The sequence below is a fragment of the Triplophysa rosa genome, linkage group LG18, assembly GCF_024868665.1.
Source record: "Triplophysa rosa linkage group LG18, Trosa_1v2, whole genome shotgun sequence".
Lineage (NCBI taxonomy): Eukaryota > Metazoa > Chordata > Actinopteri > Cypriniformes > Nemacheilidae > Triplophysa > Triplophysa rosa.
Genome location: NC_079907.1, coordinates 23640071 through 23661330, shown reverse-complemented (window position 1 = coordinate 23661330; position 21260 = coordinate 23640071). Strand labels below are relative to the sequence as shown.

General features: G+C 40.2%; 2 protein-coding genes across 14 annotated transcripts; one reads left to right on the top strand and one right to left on the bottom strand.

Annotated features, from left to right (window-relative positions):
* Positions 1–227: 227 nt before the first annotated feature.
* Positions 228–9730, bottom strand: adam8b (ADAM metallopeptidase domain 8b). Of its 13 annotated transcripts, XM_057358235.1 has the most exons (23): positions 9583–9727; positions 8938–9026; positions 8521–8618; positions 8358–8436; positions 8167–8243; positions 7938–8094; positions 7801–7863; positions 7657–7728; positions 7410–7579; positions 7183–7264; positions 6966–7102; positions 5933–6113; positions 5766–5855; positions 5308–5503; positions 4377–4479; positions 4132–4300; positions 3974–4054; positions 3808–3892; positions 2761–2872; positions 2534–2675; positions 2317–2349; positions 1708–1782; positions 231–468 (listed from the first exon to the last, which is right to left on the bottom strand). In XM_057358235.1, the coding sequence occupies exons 1-23, from the start codon at positions 9623–9625 to the stop codon at positions 406–408; spliced, it is 2397 nt and encodes a 798-aa protein (XP_057214218.1). In that variant the 5' UTR covers positions 9626–9727; the 3' UTR covers positions 231–405. The 13 variants fall into 13 exon arrangements, 12 of the variants coding, with proteins under 12 accessions (XP_057214208.1, XP_057214209.1, XP_057214214.1 ...); XM_057358233.1 differs by having other exon boundaries at positions 229–468; positions 7657–7863; positions 8196–8275; positions 9583–9728; XM_057358234.1 differs by having other exon boundaries at positions 230–468; positions 7657–7863.
* A 5474-nt stretch (positions 9731–15204) lies between these two features.
* On the top strand, positions 15205–21120 carry tubgcp2 (tubulin, gamma complex associated protein 2). Its single transcript, XM_057358238.1, has 18 exons — positions 15205–15308; positions 15475–15626; positions 15701–15829; positions 16018–16194; positions 16288–16447; positions 17137–17344; positions 17512–17711; positions 17850–18039; positions 18196–18341; positions 18686–18866; positions 18944–19124; positions 19209–19381; positions 19455–19583; positions 19666–19786; positions 19887–20030; positions 20107–20226; positions 20655–20818; positions 20897–21120. Exons 2-18 carry the CDS (start codon positions 15477–15479, stop codon positions 20970–20972), a joined length of 2649 nt encoding a protein of 882 aa, XP_057214221.1. The 5' UTR covers positions 15205–15308; positions 15475–15476; the 3' UTR covers positions 20973–21120.
* The last annotated feature ends 140 nt before the right edge of the window (positions 21121–21260 follow it).

Genomic DNA, 21260 nt, shown 5'->3' with positions numbered 1-21260 from the left:
TTGTTGCACATGATCTTGACGTATCACTGTGATCTGTATATCAAACTATAGAGTTCTGCCATTTTAAGTTATGTAATTTTTTTAAATTACATTTTAAACAAACGTTTCGACAGAATTCCAACTGAAGAGCTACACTACTTATCACAACCAAAAGGTGATGCCAATTTTCTATTTGTATTATTTTCTATTTATTTATCTTTAATGATTGTTATCCCAGCATCCGTCACGGGACTGACACACAGTCACACTCACACAACTCCATACAATTCAGTGACTTTAATTTAGAATCACATAAAAGTAATAAATAAAATATTTCATAATGTTATAAATATATTGTCATGTATTAGACAAATGAATTCAAGGTCGGACAGTGTGTCATTTGTTCAGGTGAGTCACATGACGACGTCACTTCGGCTCATTTTCTTGGAATGATGGGAGGTTGTATGGAAACCACCTGCACTGTGTTTCCTGTGGAAAAACAACTAATCAGATTAATAAACTACTAATAAAAGCGGATCAGATGTGAATCAATAGCTGCGTTTACATGGACACATGGGATTGAATTTAATCAGATTGTGCAATCTGAATGTAGTGTTTACATGAAAGGTCAATTAAGTGATCTGATTGATGTGTGTGTTTACATGACGAGCTTCAAATCCGATATAATCGGCTGACATGCGCACACTGCACAAGTGTTCACCTAAATACCACTAAAACAGTGTTTTAAAGCACATCTTGTGTATATTTTATTTTACAAACGGCACGAAAAAAATGTACAGTTTATAAAGGCCAAAGCACGAGCACACCCGATGCGGTTTTACCATGACAAAACTACCAAGACCCACCAGAGCGTCTGCAGGCAAACAATCATGAAATAAATGTTTAGCCACAACAGCTAATACCCAACTTTAGAAGTGATGATATGCGGATTCATATATCAGCATGAACGGTATAAACAGAGACGGACGCGGGTATCATTATAATATTCACAAAACGGCTCCTCAAACAATGTTGTAAGCACAGATGCGTTTATTTTATGTCACAGACACACCAGCATAATAATGCACAATTCATAAACGCAAAATAATGTCCACATATCAATGGAGCAAGGTCGTTACAGCAATTTACCACGGTAAAAACCGTAAGTAAACGATAAATAAAAGAAATGTTCGGTAGCCTACTAATGAAATGTTACGATTAGATATTTTAGCCTACAGTATGTTTGCACATCTGCAAATGTGTCGTGTTTTAAAAAGGAACTGAGAAATTGCGCTTAAAAACTCACTCCAGGGAAACAGTTAAGACATTTTAAACGCAGAGAAACATGAATATGTTCATTTAGAGATGACAAGCATTTGGATATTTGTACCGCTTTGTCAGATTTATGGTTTGTGGTTTCTTTAGCAGCAGCTGCTCCGTTCCGTGCGTCATGCGCCCTCACGTCTGTACGAGCCAGCGTCGTCTTTCTACTTGGGTTTTTAATCTGATCAAGTGTTTACATGTCCTATCAAGCGGATTACAAACGGCATAAACCCCCCTTACAATCCCACTGAAATTCAATCGGTTTGGGCATTTTTAACCTGATTGACGTGTTTATATGGAGCGTTTTCATTCGGATTTTAATCGGATTACATTGGTCCATGTAAACGCAGCTAGTGATATTACAGGACAAACAGATGTGATATTAATGCAGACAAAGAAACTGACCTGATCTGTCTCGAAGGATCTTTTAGCTGGAGATGGTTTGAGTGGAGGAACAGGTGGAGGGGTTGACTTTATTCCCTGTGAAGAGGATGACACAGGATTTAAGAGCTACTAAATCTACTAATTGACAAGTGTCAAGTTTATAGAAAGTAGTCAGCTGCCTTCAGAGGGAACATCCTCACTGAAACAATCCAATGCGATACATGATCTTTCACACACAAATACTGGATGAAATATTCATCTTTTTAAATAGACTGAGCTCTTTTAATACTTTTAAAAACTAGAAAAATGAAATAACACTTTTCATGATTTGTCTGCAATCTTGGACAGATTTGTTAACTGAGATTCTGAAATACATGTCGTACCACCAATTTATATCGAAGATCTTATTAAAATGTATAAAAGCAGCGTTTTGAGCAGAACAACAGCATCATGTGTGTGAACACACGAGTCACAGGAACAACTGACACGATCTGATCATTCTGCAGAATGTCTTCTTCTGTTTTCCACAAAAGATGGTAAAGATTATATGCGTAAACCTCAATAAACGTTGAGAACTAGGAATAGATGTAAGACAGATGAACTCGTGTGCTTTATTATCTTCTGTCTCACCGGTGTGACTTTGATCTGCTTTGGTTGAGGAGGCTGAAGGCAGAAAATGAGAATAAAAAGAGTTTTTCAGGCCAAAAGATTCTTTTCTATGCTGGAAGAGAATTATGACTAAAGCCACAAGAACTTAAACATCACACTGTTTTTTTGCCCACTTTTTAAAATATGAACTAAGTGAAATATAATAAGTGGACAGTATGAGTATGAATGCTGTAGTAACCGGAGGCGGGGCGGCTCGAGTGGGACGTGTTAGTAGAGTCATAGAGCTTTCGATGAAGACCGGCTCGCTGATGTGAGGAGGATTTCTCCTGACAGCCCTGTCATCATGAAGAAGATTCATCTGTCCTGATGAGAGATCTTCACTGTTTACACACAGACAGATGTGAATGTAGATATATGCACGGCTCGTGTGTGGTTGAGACATTTCTTCAGTCAAACTATACTCACTTGTGGCTGATGGCTTTTCTTCTTTTATAATAAAACCCTCCTAAACCTGCAAACACCAGCAGGAGAAAAACCACTGCAGCTGCTACTGAGATGCCGACAGTCTTCACTCGTCCTGAAACATTTCAGAAGAACACATTTAGATCGAATGAACAGATGACACCAGCTTAAAGTCGGCATGAAACGGAAGTAGCGGTTGTCTTTTTTTTCCGTATCATGACGTACTGTAGTAAAATGGCTTCTGAAAAGAGAAAAAAATGAAAGGCGGGACTTGATTTCATTCACCGAGAACTGATTGGATGGTTAGAAGGTGAAAGATCTAAACATCCGTTTGCAATCTGTCAGTCATTGCAGCCCCGCCCTCACGCCATTCACATGTGACCAGACATGAAGAGAGGACGTTTCCAGAGGTTAACGTATTTGATTAAAGATTACAAGTGCAAATGATTTTTTTATAATGATGTGCACGGATAAATCATTTGTAATAAATACTTCACCACTGTGTAAAACAATTAGAATGATCATTTTTTATTTCACGCCGACTTTAAGCCAAGTTCACACTACATGATTTTAAACATCAGCCTCTTGTTGTGTTGTTCAGACTACATGACTTGCTCTCTGTGATGTCTGGAGTCATGAAGTCATTGAGGTGAATGATCTGCTAGAGGAGGTCACACACTACATGAGCTGAGAACAACGCCGTCCCCAAACCACACTTTCTCACCGAACAACACGCGAAGCAGGAATTGCTTCAATTACATTGAGCTTCATTTCTTGTGTCCACACTTTGTTTTCCGGTGACCTCAACCCATGCCTTGCTCTCATTGGCTGTAGCTCGTCGTGACACTTGACATCACAGGATGACAGTTCCAGATATTTATCATGCTAGATATTTGTCTGGCGTCTGTGAGGCATCAGCGACACGTCAGGGAGTCTCTTTGATTCGTTCTTTACTACATGCTGTTTTGCGCCCGACCTGTCAGCGACCATGACTTGCTCAACATCATGTGGTGTGAACTTGGCATTATGAATGATGTGTGATGTGTTTACTGGAAGGGAGTTGTGAATATTGAAGATGGCAGTAAGGTGGAGCCCAGCCCGGATCACAGTGACATTCATTCTTCTGGTTACAGATCTGCAGAAAAGATTTTCAATCTTGTTATAAATACGGCATATACTGTGTGCTCTGCTTTCAATGACAGATTCTTGCTCTTACCCCTCTTCCACTGCATTTGAGCGAACAGCCTTCATCACTGCCGTAAACATTCATGTCCTGGCACGTGAAATCATAGCAAACCTGTTGAAACGTAACAGAGAGACGTCATATTTCTGCCTCTGCCACATAATAAATACCTGCCGTAACACCCTTCAGACCTTATTGTGTCCACATTTTGTTCCAGTAGGCACCATACTGAGATTGTTGCTCTCGGATCCGTCTCCGGCTATATGACATAATCCTCTGAGGGTTGAGATGACGGCTTTCTGACCCGTCACTGGATATTCCTTCCCTCCGACACAAAATATCTTTCCACAAAACATGCTTCTGTATGAAGACCAAACACTGACATCAAACACTTCAAACCTGCTGTGATGGAGTCATCATCAATTCTGGATCTTACTCTTTGGTACAGGCTCTGTAGGCATCTTTGGTCCTTCCACAGTGAGAATCATTTCTGCCAAATGTATTTTGATAAAAACATGAATCAGAAGCCACAGTAGCACCTGGCAAAAGAAATACAGAAACATTTCAATACGTTTCTCCCTCACACTTTACAGATCATCCCCGGAGATGGTAGTACATTTGAAAAGAACTGAAATGGATGTTGTTTTGTTGTGGCTTGAAGCATGTTTACCTGCTGGCTTTCTGAGCTGACACAGAAGCGAACTCTTTTATTCAAGATGTTGGCTGTGTTTGCTCTCTGTGCACCTCATGTCTCTACACTTCAGCATCAGTTTATTTAGAACCCAGCCGTTGAGTTTGTTCATATTTTACCCAACCATGAGTTCAAATATCTCAGACACCAAAGTGCACCAGATTTTCTCAAACTAGACCAAAAGTGCATTCGTGTCTTTCATGAGAAAAGAGCAAAAGCCGGTCAGACAGTATGAGTAAATGCAGAGGCTGTGTGAATGTTTATGTCAGGAATGACACGTTTATTCTGCTGAAACTATGATAACTATGTTCTATAAAGAGGGTATTATTGCTTCCGGTTTGTGCATTATAATTCACAAAAATCCAACCAAGTTTGTCGTCTCCCAAAAACCGTGTTCTTTTCTTTTGTCACGTCCATAACGTTTCTTGTTTATTTCCCTTTTATTAATAGAAAACTTGCGCATTGACTGATCTTTTTCTGATGTTTCTGACCTTATCAACAAGGGTTTAGTCAAATATAAAGAAACGGTTCTGTATATTGATAACACGTGTTTTTATGTCACATCCATAACGCTGAAATTGTCCTGATGGAGATGTGTTCAGTATATTCTTCATACACGTGAACGCCTGTGTGTGTGTGTGTGTATAATGAGAAGATGTTGTCGTAATAGTTTCACCTGGTCCCCAGAGAGTGTGACAGTGTTGAAGGTGAGTGGGACATCGGCCGTTATAACAGTAACCCTCCTGCGAGCTGCAGGGCATGCCGTTCATGTGAAAGTCATCGGGTGGACACTGATGTGACAGTCCCGTACAATACTCCACAAGATCGCATTCATTCACAGAGTCACGACACAAACTCCCTGCTGATTTCATCTGACGGATACAAAACAACAAATCACCGTCAAGCAAACCACGCCAAGAAACTGTGCAGAACCCTAAAACATTACCCACAAGCACCCACACAACAACACACATCCCAACACAAAGAATCTGTCAGCAGTCTTTGTGAAAGACAAACATGAGATAGTACCAGTGAAGCCATGTGCTGCGCACAGATGACATCTCTTTATAATCTCAATCAGTTCTCCCAGACATCAATCAGATGAAATGAGAGCGGACTAATGAGCGGCAGTACCTGGCAGTTGTCACAGCAGTCTCCATCAGCGCACTGTGAGCCTTCGGTGAGCCTGCAGGTGGCGGCATCACAGCACGGATTGTTACAATCCTTTAAGAAAGACGGCAGAGCTTCAATGTCATGATGCGACGGATGACGAGGTGTTAATGATGACGTGCGTTTTATACCTGCACACTTCCACAGTCGCACTCCTCTCCGGCGTCTAGAAAATCATTCCCACAGCGCACAGTCCCGCCGTACAGTCCGTCTGAGGCGGGGGGGCTCAGCAGACAGACGGGGTTCACATTGTCTAGAAACACACTCATCTGCTCCAGACTGCAGTCACTGAACTGGTCTGGGAACACTTTGCTGTACAGAAATAAGACGTTTAGTCAATATGTTTAAATCAGACGTTTTGTAACCTCCTAACATTAAACATTAAAGGGGTCATATTGCACGGCTAAAAGGAATATTATGGTTTGTTTTAGATGTAACGCAATGTGTATACACCTTTTAAAGTTTAAAAAACGCTGTATTTTCCACACACCGTACATGTTTGTATCTCCTCTTTGCTCCGCCTCTCTGAAACACGCAGATTTTTAACAAAGCTCATGGCTCTGAAAAGCGAGGTGTGCTGTGATTGGCCAGTTCACCAGTGCGTAGTGATTGGTGGAATACTGCAAGCGTGTGAGGGAAATGTGACGCCTCTTACCATATTCGGAACATCAGGTTCCTCTTCAATTGTACTGACAGACGATACAATGAGATTTACAATTACGCCACCTTAACTACGAGTAGATTTGGGCGGTCTTAGTCAAATCATGTTACGAAGTTACGTAGATTCGCCGGGGTGTGGTTACACGAGGTGTTTCAGGCAGGTCTGGGTGAGCATTCGTTTTTACATAGAATGACTCTTCTGTTCCCACACTTTCATTTCTGCAATTTTACACGTCTAATACATGCATGAGCAACTTATAACACACCAAAGACACGGAAAAACACGTACTTCCGCCATATGACCCCTTTAACGTTCCCCAACGGTTAGCCAGAAAACGAAAGTTTCTAAATGAAAATAATGTTTGTGACGTTTTCTGCAACATACAGTATGTCTAATGTCATCAAACACATGGAATAAATATGTAGGATTGACATTTTTCATTTCAACAGTGTCTGTGTATCAAACCCTTCTAATGGTTCAAAAGCGCTCCAGACAGGCCTTACCCCACACGTTCAGTCATGAGACAGATGGAGTTGTGTGTGGCGCAGGTGCAGTGCTCTTGATCGTGGCTTAAGCCCATGTTGTGACCCATCTCATGAGCGATCGTGGACGCCAGACCCAGTGGATTCTCATTATGATCCTACAATCATCAGAACGTACATGTCTGTGATAAAACCATGCGTCATAGTGTCTGAATATCTCATGTGAGCTGATGACTACCTGATTGACACCCGCAGAGTTTTCACCACACATGGCAAATCTGTTCGCCAGGCCGACGGTGTCCCCCAGAAAATCAATGCCACTGCACGCACGAAATAAAACACAGTAAAAATTTGACTGGAGCTGAACCTTTAAAAACACACTGATGTTCAGATATAATCTATACAGAATCATCTAATGATAACAGAAGGTTGTGTGATCGGCTGTTGCGTCGGTGTCATCCTCACGTCACAAGCTGAGCGTTGTCATGTTTGACTCGTGCCAGTAAACTTGTCTTTCTCCACTCAACAAAGCGGCTGAGAGTATCATCAGAACTCACGCTGATCACAATCTGATCCTGTGTGCTCCAAACCTCCAAACCCACCAACACAACCCGAATGTTGAGAGGGCGATACAACTGAAGAGAGGACATCAATGCAGGAACATTTCTATTGCGACATTTAGAATGTTGTTTGAAAAGCAAAAGAAATCAACCTTGTCGACGTGATTGATAACCTCCAGCATTCTCTCTCTGACAGTGTCCACGTTAGACCTGAAGTTCTGATACTGTGACAGGGATGACAGGATTTGAAGCACAACCGCTGAGAGATGGCATTCTGTAAAAGCCTCAAACCTCACCTCAGTGTTATCCACCACCAGAAACAATTCCACGTATCTCGGGGTGTTAAAACGTTTCCTTGTCTGAGAAGATATTTGATAACTGTTAGAGAAAACCCAAACTGTATTTTGTCAACAGAACGAGGTTTTATCGTTACCCATCTGCTGGACTTGAAGGAGGCGGCGGCTGGAGGTTGAGTGAAGGTGAAGGTGTTTCTCTTTTGTCTCAGATGTTTATACATCACATGATCTCCATCACTGTGATCCCTCACGGGTCTAATCGCATACATCTGCTCCTTCAATCGCACTAAACCCCTAGAAACACCAGCAAACATTACGTGATCATGAATGAAAGCAGAAATTGTGCATGCCATGAACTGATGATACCTGATCCCAGAACAGATTCCCACACTGACCGAAGAATCCTCCACATCCTCAATGTGACCATGATAATAACAGCCGTCCTGATACACATCAACACATCTACAGCTGAACACTAGCATACACATAACACCACGCAGAGTCATTACAGTCCTCAGTTCAGCTGTGTGTCTAACACCTCTTTTAATAAGAGTTACCTTTACGTTTGGATTTCTGCTTACAACAGGTCCGTCGTCTCCATAGTAGATTTCAGTATAATTGTGTGCGATTAGTTGCCTAAATGTGAAAAACAGAGTGAATGTTTGAATAATATACCTACAGTATAATAAAAGCGCATGTGAATAAAGAATCGAGAGTCACCGGTTCTTCTGTAGATGAATGGTGTGATTTCTCCCTCCAAAGAATAACTGATATGAGAGTCCATCAGGAAACATCTCCTGGTTCTCATTAGACTCGATCTGTGTGTTTAATGTGTGGATATGTTAATAATACACGCACGCACGTGCACATGTTGGGTTTACATGTTTTATGGGGACATTCCATAGACGCAATGGTTTTTATACTGTACAAACCGTATATCATATTCCCTCCCCCTAACAATCACACACAACTGTCTGCTCTTTTACATTTACACAAAACTTCATTCTGTATGATTTATAAGCTTGTTTCCTCATGGGGACCAAAAAATGTCCCCACAAGGATTTTGGATATTGCCATCTTTGTGGGGTCATTTTGTCCCCATACCGTAGGGTTTACCACACACACACACACACACACCTGTGTGCGGATCCTCTGAGGTCTCACCACCACCACATCAAACTGATCTCCATCATCTACTAAACACCAGACAATCTCTGCCAGAAGCCCTGATGAGAAACATTTCACAATTCTGATCTTCAGCAGCACATACCCCAAACACTGGAGCATACTTTACGATTGACTGTAGTGAACTGTACTATAATTCTCAAGACACTGTACTAGTGAATATTCAAGTGTACTGCAGTATTTAATACGGTTGATCATTTCACAAAAATATGTATTACACAACAATATAGTCTACTGTACATCAATGTCTATATAATACACTACAGTTGAATTACTACAGTTCATCATAGTAAACATTGAGGTACACTTCAGTATTCTTACGTGAGAAATGTGTTTTGAAAATGTTAATGTGTCAAATGTAATTTCCCGGGATAGTAATGTATTTGTAACACTGTTCACTTTAATTCATTGACCGCTGTCATTCAAGAACAAACAAAGTTAAATAACGAAATTTTCACGTTCTTAATCGCTTTATGTAAAAAGACAAACGCGACGAGATGTTTTACGCAAAAATGCTCCATTAACGTTAACGTTACTTTACGTGTGAAGAAGTGAAACGGAGCGATTTTAAAATGATTAAAATAAAAATGTACATACCCCAAAGACATAGACGACAAACAGCAGTGAAGACAGAACACATTATTACTCGAGTCTCTGTGTGTTACTTTACATGTGTGATAATAATGAACTACATGCCCAAAAAAATGGAAAAAAAACTGTTCCGTCCGCTGATATGACGCGTGACGACCTAATGCTAACACTGCGCATGCCGATCGGCGAATTGCAGCAAAGTATCGCGAGGTCTGAAATATATATTCGCTCTCGCGGTACTTAAATGTCATATGATGATCGGTCTGCGCAGCGCCGAATCTAGTCGAACACGCTTACAAACGCACGAGCAGATGCAGTTACTGACACTACACTAATAATGGGCGGATCTAAGAAAATATTTACAAAAATTATAATCCCCTCATGTATATATTCATTGTGCGTTACTAAGTCAGTGTATATGACATTTTCTGAGAGCCATTGTTTGTATGAAAATTATTGTTGGCGCGCAGCAGCTTCCCACGTGCTACATGTAACTTTTCTCATCGTTGGTCAGGTTGCACCAATCACTCCCAGTTATTTGTGATTAATGATGAGCCTTTTATGTAGACTGTTTCAGAGAATGATGGGTAGAGCTGTCAGGTACAAACTATTGTAATGAACATATGAAATGATGATAGTTTTAGTGTGTACAGTTAAAGATGTTAATGTTGTGATGTTTGACTGAGGCTCATTGAAGTGTTTGGTGGTCTGAGCCTCACAGCGCCCCCTGCAGCAATAAACGCGCTTGTCTTTCATTAAAGTATGTTGTCTGTACGACAGAAGAAATTTCCGGGACAAACCGCAACACATCCTGTATGAGATGCTGGTGACTCATGACATTACTGGAAACAGACCATATAGCTGATATATATATATATTTAACACTGTGACGAAGCCTTTAGTTATTTTAGCCTGCTAAATTATAATCTTGAGCTTATTGTATATCACAGTAAAATCGCCAGTGTTAAAAAATGTCACACTGAAAGTGTGGATTATATAAACACTGTGAGAGTTAATTTGACATTGCTGTGATTGTTTAAATAACTCATGTTTAAAGAGTGATACATTTAAACACAACATTTGTACTTTCATCATGTGAAAATGTATGCAATAATTGAGAGAAGTCTGTTCATTCAGAGAGTTTACTCAAACAATTTATCATTAAATTGACACATACTGTAGGGGATTTACAGTAAAAGACCCGTAGACCAGTTATGATGAATGAAGACAAGAAGTCAGAAATGCAATTAATAGAAGACAATTTACTGAAGAAAAACCGTTTGTAGTTTTGCCAGCAGAAGTCAGCTTCAGCACTCTCAAGGAGTCCCATGCACAGGCCGACCTGACTTACATCCAGAACGCAGTAGTGTTTAAGCTAACAGAGTCAACTAACTACCTCATTGCTTAGGTAAATCAAGCTCACATGATTGGTTATCAATAGATAAACAAGAACACAAAACTCTCAGACACTTCTGGAGTCATGAGACAGGACATATAGTCCTATACATTATCAAAGATGACAGGCACGTTTCTACGATCTTTGACTGATCGTAACCCACAGATGATTACACCACACTTTAACATGTGCCTTTTCATCTTTTATTCTTCTATTTGCCTTTTTAGAGCGCTATCAACGGTGTAGCAGTATGGAGGACTAAACCTGCAAAAATTATAAATAAATAAATGTATAAATAAATAAATATATAAACGAATAAATGTAATAATATGAAAATAAATAAAGGAATGAATGGTTTGATAAAACAAAATAATTCGTTTTTAGCTATTATTGATCTTAGCTTTAACTTTTCTTTTCATTTTTTAAATTGATTTATTATTTTTTGTGTCCATTTTTAATTATTTATTATTATTATTATTTTTTATTTTTAGATTATTTTATTTATCCTTTCCTTTTATTTTTACATTTATTTATTTATACGTTTATTTATTTTTATATTTATTTATTATCGCATGTATTTATTTCCACTTTTATTTATTTATTCTTGTATTTATTCTTACTTTTCTGTGTCTTGTATGATAATTAGATGGGTTGGTCTTGCCTACTATTGGTTCAGCGTAGATTGAAGCGTTTGATCGATTACTCTTGACTTGTTTTGGACTAACGTCACGTCACTCACTGATCGTTTGCTTCGTGTATAACGTTTATGGCGTGCGCACAATTAGCTAGAGAGTTACAGCATTTAGCCAATGAAGTCGATAACCATGCATCAAATGACTATGTGTCATTCAGATTAGATGCACTTATTGAGGATTTATTACAGATTGACGGAGAGATAAATGACAAAGTTCTTCAAAATCTGTGCGAGTCAGGGGGTGCTAAGGTGGTGACCAAGTTCCGGTTACAGGTCCTCTGCCAAAGAGGTGCATGAACGACCTCAGCAGATTCGTCGATTCTGAAAGCACAAGACGACTTGATATTAAGATGTCTAATAAACACAGACTTTCTTGTTACATGATTTTGACATTCTTGTTAAGATTGCAAATTATTGGTATGATCGCCCGTAACGGCTGAAGCGAGGTGAAAAAATAAATAAAGCGATTTGACACGGGATTCGTACCCATACAATAAAGTGAGGCAGCGTGTCACTACGGTAACAATCACACTAAGCTATTTCGCAATGCTAGCTGCTGCGGATCTTTGCAATAATATCAAGATGTCACACAACAATATGCAGCTGGATGAATCAAGGGAATATGCCCGTTTTAACTTGTGACCTCTGTGTTATTTATCTCTTATGGAATGTAGTTTACGAGTACCGTTTAGTAACCACGTCTTTTTAGAAGGAATGGTTTCCATTTGATGGCCCCTGTAGTGAAAGAACGATGCTCATTACTACCGTGTTAACTTGTGACTTAAGTTCACTATGTCTCAATTCATTTACATTATGTTACATCATGTTACATTAAATCTTTACGCTTTTTCTAACCGAAAGGCTGCTTATAACTATCACTTTGACAAAGCGTTAGCTTGCGACTTCGGTTTACAAGCTCATCTGTGTAGTTAAACCTTATTACATTTTGTGCTTTATGATTTTCACCAGTTGAACTGTAACACCACCATAGCACCCTCTGACTCGCACAGACTTTGAATGTGCTGCAAAGAGGCTAACAACCGAGGGAGAACTTTGTCATTTATCTCGCCGTCAATCTGTAATAAATCATCAATAAATGCATCTAATCTGAATGACACATAGTCATTTGATGCATGGTTATCGACTTCATTGGCTAAATGCTGTAACTCTCTAGCTAATTGTGCGCCCGCCATAGTTACTTAACGTTATACACGAAGCAAACGATCAGTGAGTGACGTGACGTTAGTCCAAAACAAGTCAAGAGTAATCGATCAAACGCTTCAATCTACGCTGAACCAATAGTAGGCAAGACCAACCCATCTAATTATCATACAAGACACAGAAAAGTAAGAATAAATACAAGAATAAATAAATAAAAGTGGAAATAAATACATGCGATAATAAATAAATATAAAAATAAATAAACGTATAAATAAATAAATGTAAAAATAAAAGGAAATGAAAAATAAAATAATCTAATAATAATAATAATAATAAATAATTAAAAAATGGACACAAAAATAATAAATCAATTTAAAAAATGAAAAGAAAAGTTAAAGCTAAGATCAATAATAGCTCAAACGAATTATTTTGTTTTATCAAACCATTCATTCCTTTATTTATTTTCATATTATTACATTTATTCGTTTATATATTTATTTATTTATACATTTATTTATTTATCATTTTTGCAGGTTTAGTCCTCCATATAGCAGCGCCTACGTTTACATTAGTTTAGCGGGAAGATCCCAGAGTTGCCAGATTTGCCTTAAAAAATCTGCCAAATGGCCATTCAAAGCTTGCCGGAAAATGGCGAGCATAGAAAAACTGAAATACTTGGCAACAGTAAAAGGTCCTGGCAGATCGCAAGCCAGATAAATTGCGCACACAGGAAACCCCGCTGCATAGAAACCACTTTCTACTTTTGGACCTTTTTATAAATGTAGTGGAGTAAAAAGTATGATATTTGTCTTTCAAATGTAGTGAAGTTAAAGTACAAGTACTCAGAAAAAATAATACTCAAGTAAAGTACAGATACTCAAAAAGTGTACTAAAGTACAGTACTCAGGTAGATTTACTTCGTTACTGTCCACCACTGTTTATTCTGGATGCTTTTAAACATAATTCCTAGATAAAGTTATGATGAGTACTATAATTCTAAAATGTGGCCTGTCAATTTGTAGTATTTTAGTAATTTTTCTGTTTGATGAGGCTTCTAAAATGGGACTTCGGATCAGTTCAAAACAAATGAATCATGTTGCTTGTTTCATCCTAATAAAATAAAATAAAAAATGTACAGTTATTTATATTTACACCGTATTAAGCAACGGATGTCGCAAGCGTGCAGTGTCTTGCCTGCACTGCGCATGTTAAATCATAATTTCAATTTTTTATGTCATAATTACGATTTTCAATCTCATAATTTCGTTTTTTCAATATCATAATTATGATTTTCAATCTCATAATTTAGATTTTTTATCTCATAATTTTGATTTTCAATCTCATAATTATGACTTTCAATCTCATAATTATGACTTTTTATCTCGTAATTATGACTTTTTATATAATAATTTTGACTTTTTATCTCATAATTATGACTTTTTTATATAATAATTTCGATTTTTGTATCTCATAATTTCGATTTTTTTATCTCATAATTATGACTTTTTATCTCATAATTTTGACTTTTTATCTCATAATTATGACTTTTTTATCTCATAATTTCGATTTTGTATCTCATAATTATGACTTTTTAGAGTCTGATTTTTTTTATCACATGGCGGAAACGGGCTTCCTTCCATAGGTATTGAAGTAACGGTGTTGGATTTTTGCCTGTTCCGTGGATGTTAGTTGCCTGTTGGATTATTCTGTTTCCTTTCCGTGGATGTTTCCCTGTTTTTGGATTGGCCTGGTTTTGTGGATTTTGACCCTTGTTTGCACCTTTTCATATTAAATCTCCACTTTACACCCGAGTTCCCTCGTGACGTTGTTTTTCGTCTTCACGGCTGTTACAAACATCACATTCTTAACAAATTTCACTAAACAATCATCACTTAATCACATCATTTTAAATCAAAGACATTTATGTATATATTTGGCATACATTTTATTCCATTGTTTACATTGGCTATATGAATGAGTATACATTTGACATCTAGTAGTTAAGTATATGGACTTTTATTCCAGCATATGCATTCAGGGTCAATGTTGATATAAATGTATAAAGACAATGCGTCATGTATTCTGTCGACATTGACCATTTTAATCGTTGTTGCTGCTGCTAATAGGGTTAGTTTAGTTTAGGGTTAATTAGGTTTAAAGGTTACGTTATAGTCAAATAGTGTGTTACACCCCAGCGCATGCCAGCTACTTTAAACAAAACTAAAATGGGTGATTTTAAGAGCATTTTAATAACACCAAAATACAGCAAAAATAAAATGATTGCATTCGCTCTTTTTATCTTTACCTATCTACGCTGAGGTCTGTGTTGTTTATTTCTATTGGTTACGTTTACCAAGGACTTTTAGTTTGAAATACATTTATTTTGAAACACGGCTCTTTTGGCGGACAAACACAATTTCACAGTTTCTGACTTCATGTGGTTGTAATTGTCGTTTCTTTGCTGTTTTCTCAACAGATGCGGTAAGTGTTGTTCAAACAGTTCAGTTAGACTTTTACTCGTGTCGGATAATAAAAGTTCTTGTTTTATCGGTCAGTTAAACGTTTCAGTTATCATCAGTCGGTTTGCATTCATGTCAGCAACCGCACACACACTCGTTCAGTGATGTGTTTGTTTAATGTTGTGTAGTCATGAGTGAGTTCAGGATTCATCACGATGTGAACGAGCTGCTCGGGCTGTTGAATGTCAGCAGTGGTGATGGTGCAGAGATTTACATCGATTTACTGCAGAAGAACAGAACACCATACGTCACCACCACAGTATCTTCTCACAGCGCTAAGGTAAGCACGCCCGCCCGCTTTAGTTCACTGTTCCAGTGAGTCTGTGCACTACACTAGGTTATATTGTGTAACAGGTGAAGATCGCTGAGCACTCCAAAACACCTGAAGACTTCTTGAGGAAATATGAAGAACTGAAGTCGAAGAATGCCCGCAGTCTGGATCCTCTGGTGTACCTTCTGTCCAAACTCACAGAGGATAAAGAGGTTCATTCCATACACAACTCAACATCTACAGTATATACATGAATGAATCCACATCGTATTTCAACACCGATATTTATTTATTGCGGCATGAATGAGAATCACTCTGGAGAATAATAGGAAAGAACAGCTGTAAGTGTGAGATACGGTTGTGATCCGGTCAGAACTCACTGACTGCTTGTGCTCTTCAGACTCTAAAGGTTCTGCAGCAGAATGCCAAAGAGAGATCAGAGATATCAGCTAATGCCACGTCAAGCACCAGCGCGTCTTACAGCGTTCCTGCAACCAGCAGTAAGATGTCCATGCAGGAGCTGGAGGAACTGCGGAAGAAGCTTGGAAATGTGACGGCCAGCTCCAGCGTGCCTCAGGTACCTGACCCGAAAGAAAGAAAAGCATCCATCGTACGTTCGGTCTCCACGTTGCATGAGACAGGTTATGATGGTTTCGTTTGTCTCTGTCAGTCTTCAGAAGTGATCCGGAAAATGCTGAGAGACAGACATAACAAGAAGAACCCAACTCAACCCAACCCCGTGTTTCCAAACTGGGTGTATGACCGGCCTGCTCTGATTGGAGATTTTATCACTAGCCCCACCCCTGTGGGAGAGCCGGTGGTGGCTATTGGTAGGTAGTTTATAAAACCATAGCCGATAGAATACAGCAGCGGTTATTTTACACTGATCTTTACCAGGGTTTTCCAGGTGAAATGTGATCTTCATCAAAGGGATGGGATTTTATTCATCAGGAATGGATTGTGAAAAGTTCTAAAGGTCTGAATGAAAGCCCTGATTTTTTAAATGACGCACAAAATACGATCTGGATGTATATTCGAGAAAGGCTGTCATGATCATGAAATTTTGCTGATGATTAATTGAATTACTATTCGTTTATTAAATGAAGAAATTATTGACGCATTAAGAAATGTGAAAATTCTGTCAATAACTACAACATTCTCTATAGAGTGACCTTAACGGAAGAAAAGCTGACATATGAGGATGATGTCATCTTGCTGTGTACTGTAGATCTGGAATCACTTTAATAAAACTCATCAACACAAAAAACACAAATCTGATGACACTCAAACGATGAAGAAATGTCATTGGAACGTAACCGTGAGTGCAGATCAAGGACGCTGGATGTCAAATGCCGCAGCTCACGCCCTTGTTTTCTAAGGACTGACAATCTGAAGTAATTGCGATGAGATGCTTATTTAATCATTGTGACAGGCCTACGTATGAAGAGTGTCTCTGAGGCAGTAGTGGATGTTGAAGTGAGTTCTCCTCACTGTCACGTGTCGTTTGTATGATGTTCAGGATCAATGGCGCTGGCAGCGCAGGAACACGCTCTGGTGGAGGATCTGTTGTATGTGTTGGTGGGTGTGGATGGGAGGGACATCAGTGCTCAGCCTGTGCTCGGCAGACAGAGTCGATCCTTCATCGTCGACCCCTCACTGGACATGTCCATCAAAGAACTTGTGAGCCGAATATTACCGGTGGCGTCGTGTTATTCCACCATCACACGGTCAGTGATCCTCATTATGAACATGCTGCCATATGTTACGTGTATTCTTCAAAGTTCAATATGGTCCGATCACTGTTACAGACGATGACAAAATCTTCAACGTCTAGAAAATGCTTTTTGAATGTGCCTTCCGAAATAGTTCTCTGAGGATGTTGGTGTTTTTGTAGGTTCACAGAGGAGAAGTCGTCGTTTGAGTACGGTCAGGTGAATCATGCTCTGACAGCGGCTATGAGAACTCTGATGAAGGAATATTTCATTCTCATCACACAGCTGGAGCATCTCCACAGACAGGGAAGTCTCTCTCTGCAGAAGCTCTGGTTCTACATACAGCCCACCATGCGCACCATGGAAATCCTGACCTCCATCGGTGTGTGCTTTATGAGCTGAACGGGGTGGACTACGATGAGTTTGTGTGGTCCAGTGTCTCATGTCTTGTGTTTGTGGGTGGATGAATGAAGTGTACAGTACGTGCAGGTGTGTGTTAATGACTTTCATCTTCATCCAGCGACGTCTGTGGATAAGGGCGAGTGTATGGGCGGCTCCACCCTCAGTCTGCTTCACGATCGAACCTTCAATTACACAGGAGACAGTCAGGCCCAAGAGCTCTGCCTCTATCTGACCAAAGCTGCCAGTGTCCCGTACTTCGAAATACTTGAGAAGTGGATCTATAGAGGCATCATTAAAGATCCGTACAGGTAGAATCTGATCCAAGCGTGCTTAAGTGCTTCCAGAAGAAGAAACATTTGATGTGATGATATTAATAGGCACCCAATGATTTTCAGACGGAACTCTGTATGCAACACGTGATGACATGAGTTAATTTCACTGCGGCTTTGTTTGGGTTTTTCCAGCGAATTCATGGTTGAGGAACATGAACTGCAGAAAGAGAAGATTCAGGAGGATTATAACGACAAATACTGGGACCAGCGATACACCATCGTCCAGCACCGCATCCCTTCATTCCTGCAGAAGATGGCTGATAAGATACTAAACACAGGTGTCACACACACACACACGTCTGGTTTACTATCTCCGTGGGGACAGTCCATAGGTGTAATGTTTTTTATACTGTACAAACTGTATATTTTATCCCCTAAACCTAAAGATCATAGAACACTTTTAGCATTTTTAGATTTTCAAAAATGATCGTTCTGTACAATTTATAAGCTTCTGTGCCCATGAGGACCTCAATTTTGGTCCCCACGGTGACACGAGTCCCCATGAGTTGGTGTGCATTCAGGTTTAGGTCCCCACCGGGATATACAAACATGAACACACACACACCATTATAAAGTGCATGAAACATCTGCTGAAGGTGATCTGACTTCTTTCTCGTTCCAGGCAAGTATTTAAATGTGGTGCGTGAGTGCGGTCGGGACGTGACCTGCCCGGACGCCAAAGAGGTTCTGTACACCCTCAAAGAGCGAGCATACATGGAGCAGATCGAGAAATCTTATTATTACGCCAGTAAAGTTCTGCTGGACTTCCTGATGGAGGAGAAGGAACTGGTGTCACGTCTGAGGTCCGTCTGATCCACCGTTGTCATAGTTACTCACAGGGTTATGCCATGGTTTGCTGATGGGATGATTTGGCCTACAGGTCCATCAAGCATTACTTTCTGATGGATAAAGGAGATTTCTTCGTGCACTTTATGGACCTGACCGAGGAGGAGCTGAAGAAGCCGGTGGATGACATCATTCCTCCGCGTCTAGAGGCTCTGCTGGAGCTGGCTCTGAGGATGAGCACGGCCAACACCGACCCCTTCAAAGATGATCTGAAGGTTACACGTCGATCAAACTCTGTTTATCATTATGTGTGTGTTCTCCGTCACGATGATGTTCGGCATCACTTCTCTCTCTCTCAGATTGACCTGATGCCTCATGATGTCATCACGCAGCTCTTGCGTGTCTTGGCCATAGACACCAAACAAGAGAAAGCCCTCATTAATGCAGAGCCGACGGAGGTGTCACTCAGCGGTCTGGAGGCTTTCTCTTTTGACTACATTGTCAAGTGGCCTCTGTCACTGATAATAAACAGGTACTCGTCAGTGTGCACTCGTCAGTGTGCATGTGTGTTCATGTTCATCTCAGCATGATGTTGTGTGTTCTAGGAAAGCTTTGACGAGATATCAGATGCTCTTCAGACACATGTTCTACTGTAAACACGTGGAGAGACTTCTCTGTAACGTGTGGATCAGGAATAAAGAAACCAAACAATATTCACTGCTCTCCGCCAAGTGGTGAGAGCCGACCCACATTCAGTTTATTACTGACTCTCTTCAGTTCTGATGATCTTTACTCAGACGCTCCTGTCAATCACAGGTTCGCCGCCGCTTTCGCATTAAGACAGCGGATGCTTAACTTCGTTCAGAACATTCAGTACTACATGATGTTTGAGGTGATGGAGCCCACGTGGCACGTCATGGAAAACAACCTGAAGTCTGTGAGTTCGTCACCTTCCTACTGCTGGCCATTGAAAATGTTCAAAGTGTCATAATGTGGCAGTGTGTGTGTGCATGTGTAAATTCTCTCATCCACTTCAGGCGTCCAACATCGATGACGTGTTGTGTCATCACACCAGTTTTCTGGATAACTGTCTGAAGGACTGCATGCTCACCAACCCCGAGCTGCTCCGGATCTTCTCCAAACTCATGTCCGTCTGCGTGATGTTCACCAACTGCATGCAGGTATGAATACAGAGTGTGAGAAGAAGAGAAACATGTGTTTGTGTGTAACACCGAGCGTTTGCTGTTGATCCATCAGAGGTTCACTCAGAACATGAGGATAGACGTGGAGATGAAGCGTCTCGCGCTGGAGAAGAGCCCCTGTCCGGCCCGGAGCGAATGGAAGGACGAGGCCGAGAGGAAGAGAGTGACCTCTAAAGTGAGCGCAGCAGCACAAATATGAAGAATATGAATAAACAAATCTATTATGAATTATACCATGGTCTGCTTGAATACTGGATTCTGATTGGCTGGAAGGTGTGCATTAAAAGCCTTTAAAGCACCGGTAGCTCCAGTCAGTTTGATTACACTTGAAATGAACTGACAAAATATTTTCACCTGTTTGATCTAAAATGACACTGTAAACATCAATAACAGCTTTGAAGTGGCACATGACCATGGTATAAGCGGGATAATCCACAGCTAGCCGTGCGTTAAGGATTTTAATGCACCTCTGCTTTGCGTCGGGTGGTTCTTGGCCTCCACGTCGTGCATTAAAACGCTTTAACGCGCGGCTAGCTGTGGATTATCCCTTACGTGTGTACTGAAGAATGTGGTGAATGCGTTCTGTATTTGTCCTCCCGTCAGTTTGTGTCTGAGCACATGGACGCTCTTCAGTCGGACTCGGGCTTTGAGGGCACCATCAGCAAGTTTGACAGTAACTTCAGCACCCTGTTACTGGATCTTCTGGATAAACTCAGCATTTACAGCACCAATGACTGTGAGCACAGTATGATCAACATCATCTACAGGTGAGGACACAGGTGTGTATTGAGCAGGACAGAGAGTCGTCTTGTGCCCTTGTCATGATGACGTCATATGTTTTCTAGACTGGACTTCAATGGCTTCTACACGGAGAGACTGGAGAGGATGGCCATCGAGAGGAGTCAGAGGACCGCTGCATGACATCACCCGACAAACATGATGATGTTTATGTTATTATCCAGTGGTGCTTGTACACAATAAAACCACAAGTGTTGTGTGAACCGTTCCTTCATCTGTAAACCCAATAAAATCAACGAATAAACACGAAGCTGGTTTTCTTCTTTACACTTGAAAGAACACAAAGTGAATTATTATCGCCTGTAAACACATCCGGTCATAAGAGTAGTGTTTTGCAACCGTAATCATTCGTCGTGTGATGTGTGCAGTGAGCCGCTGGGCGGCGCTTTTGCTTCATGTGTGAAGTCAATC

Bases quoted from the DNA above. Each gene is read 5' to 3' on its own strand.
- adam8b (XM_057358225.1), bottom strand. From the start codon at position 9,625: ATGTGTTCTGTCTTCACTGCTGTTTGTCGTCTATGTCTTTGGG. The intron at 6,114-6,965 runs GTAAGGCCTGTC...ATTTCTGTACAG, and splicing joins CTCATGACTGAACGTGTGGG to CAAAGTGTTCCCAGACCAGT. The intron at 2,873-3,807 runs GTAAACACATCA...GAAATGTTTCAG, and splicing joins ATATTCACAACTCCCTTCCA to GACGAGTGAAGACTGTCGGC.
- tubgcp2 (XM_057358238.1), top strand. From the start codon at position 15,477: ATGAGTGAGTTCAGGATTCATCACGATGTGAACGAGCTGCTCGGGCTG. The intron at 15,627-15,700 runs GTAAGCACGCCC...ATTGTGTAACAG, and splicing joins TATCTTCTCACAGCGCTAAG to GTGAAGATCGCTGAGCACTC. The intron at 16,195-16,287 runs GTACCTGACCCG...TGTCTCTGTCAG, and splicing joins CCAGCTCCAGCGTGCCTCAG to TCTTCAGAAGTGATCCGGAA.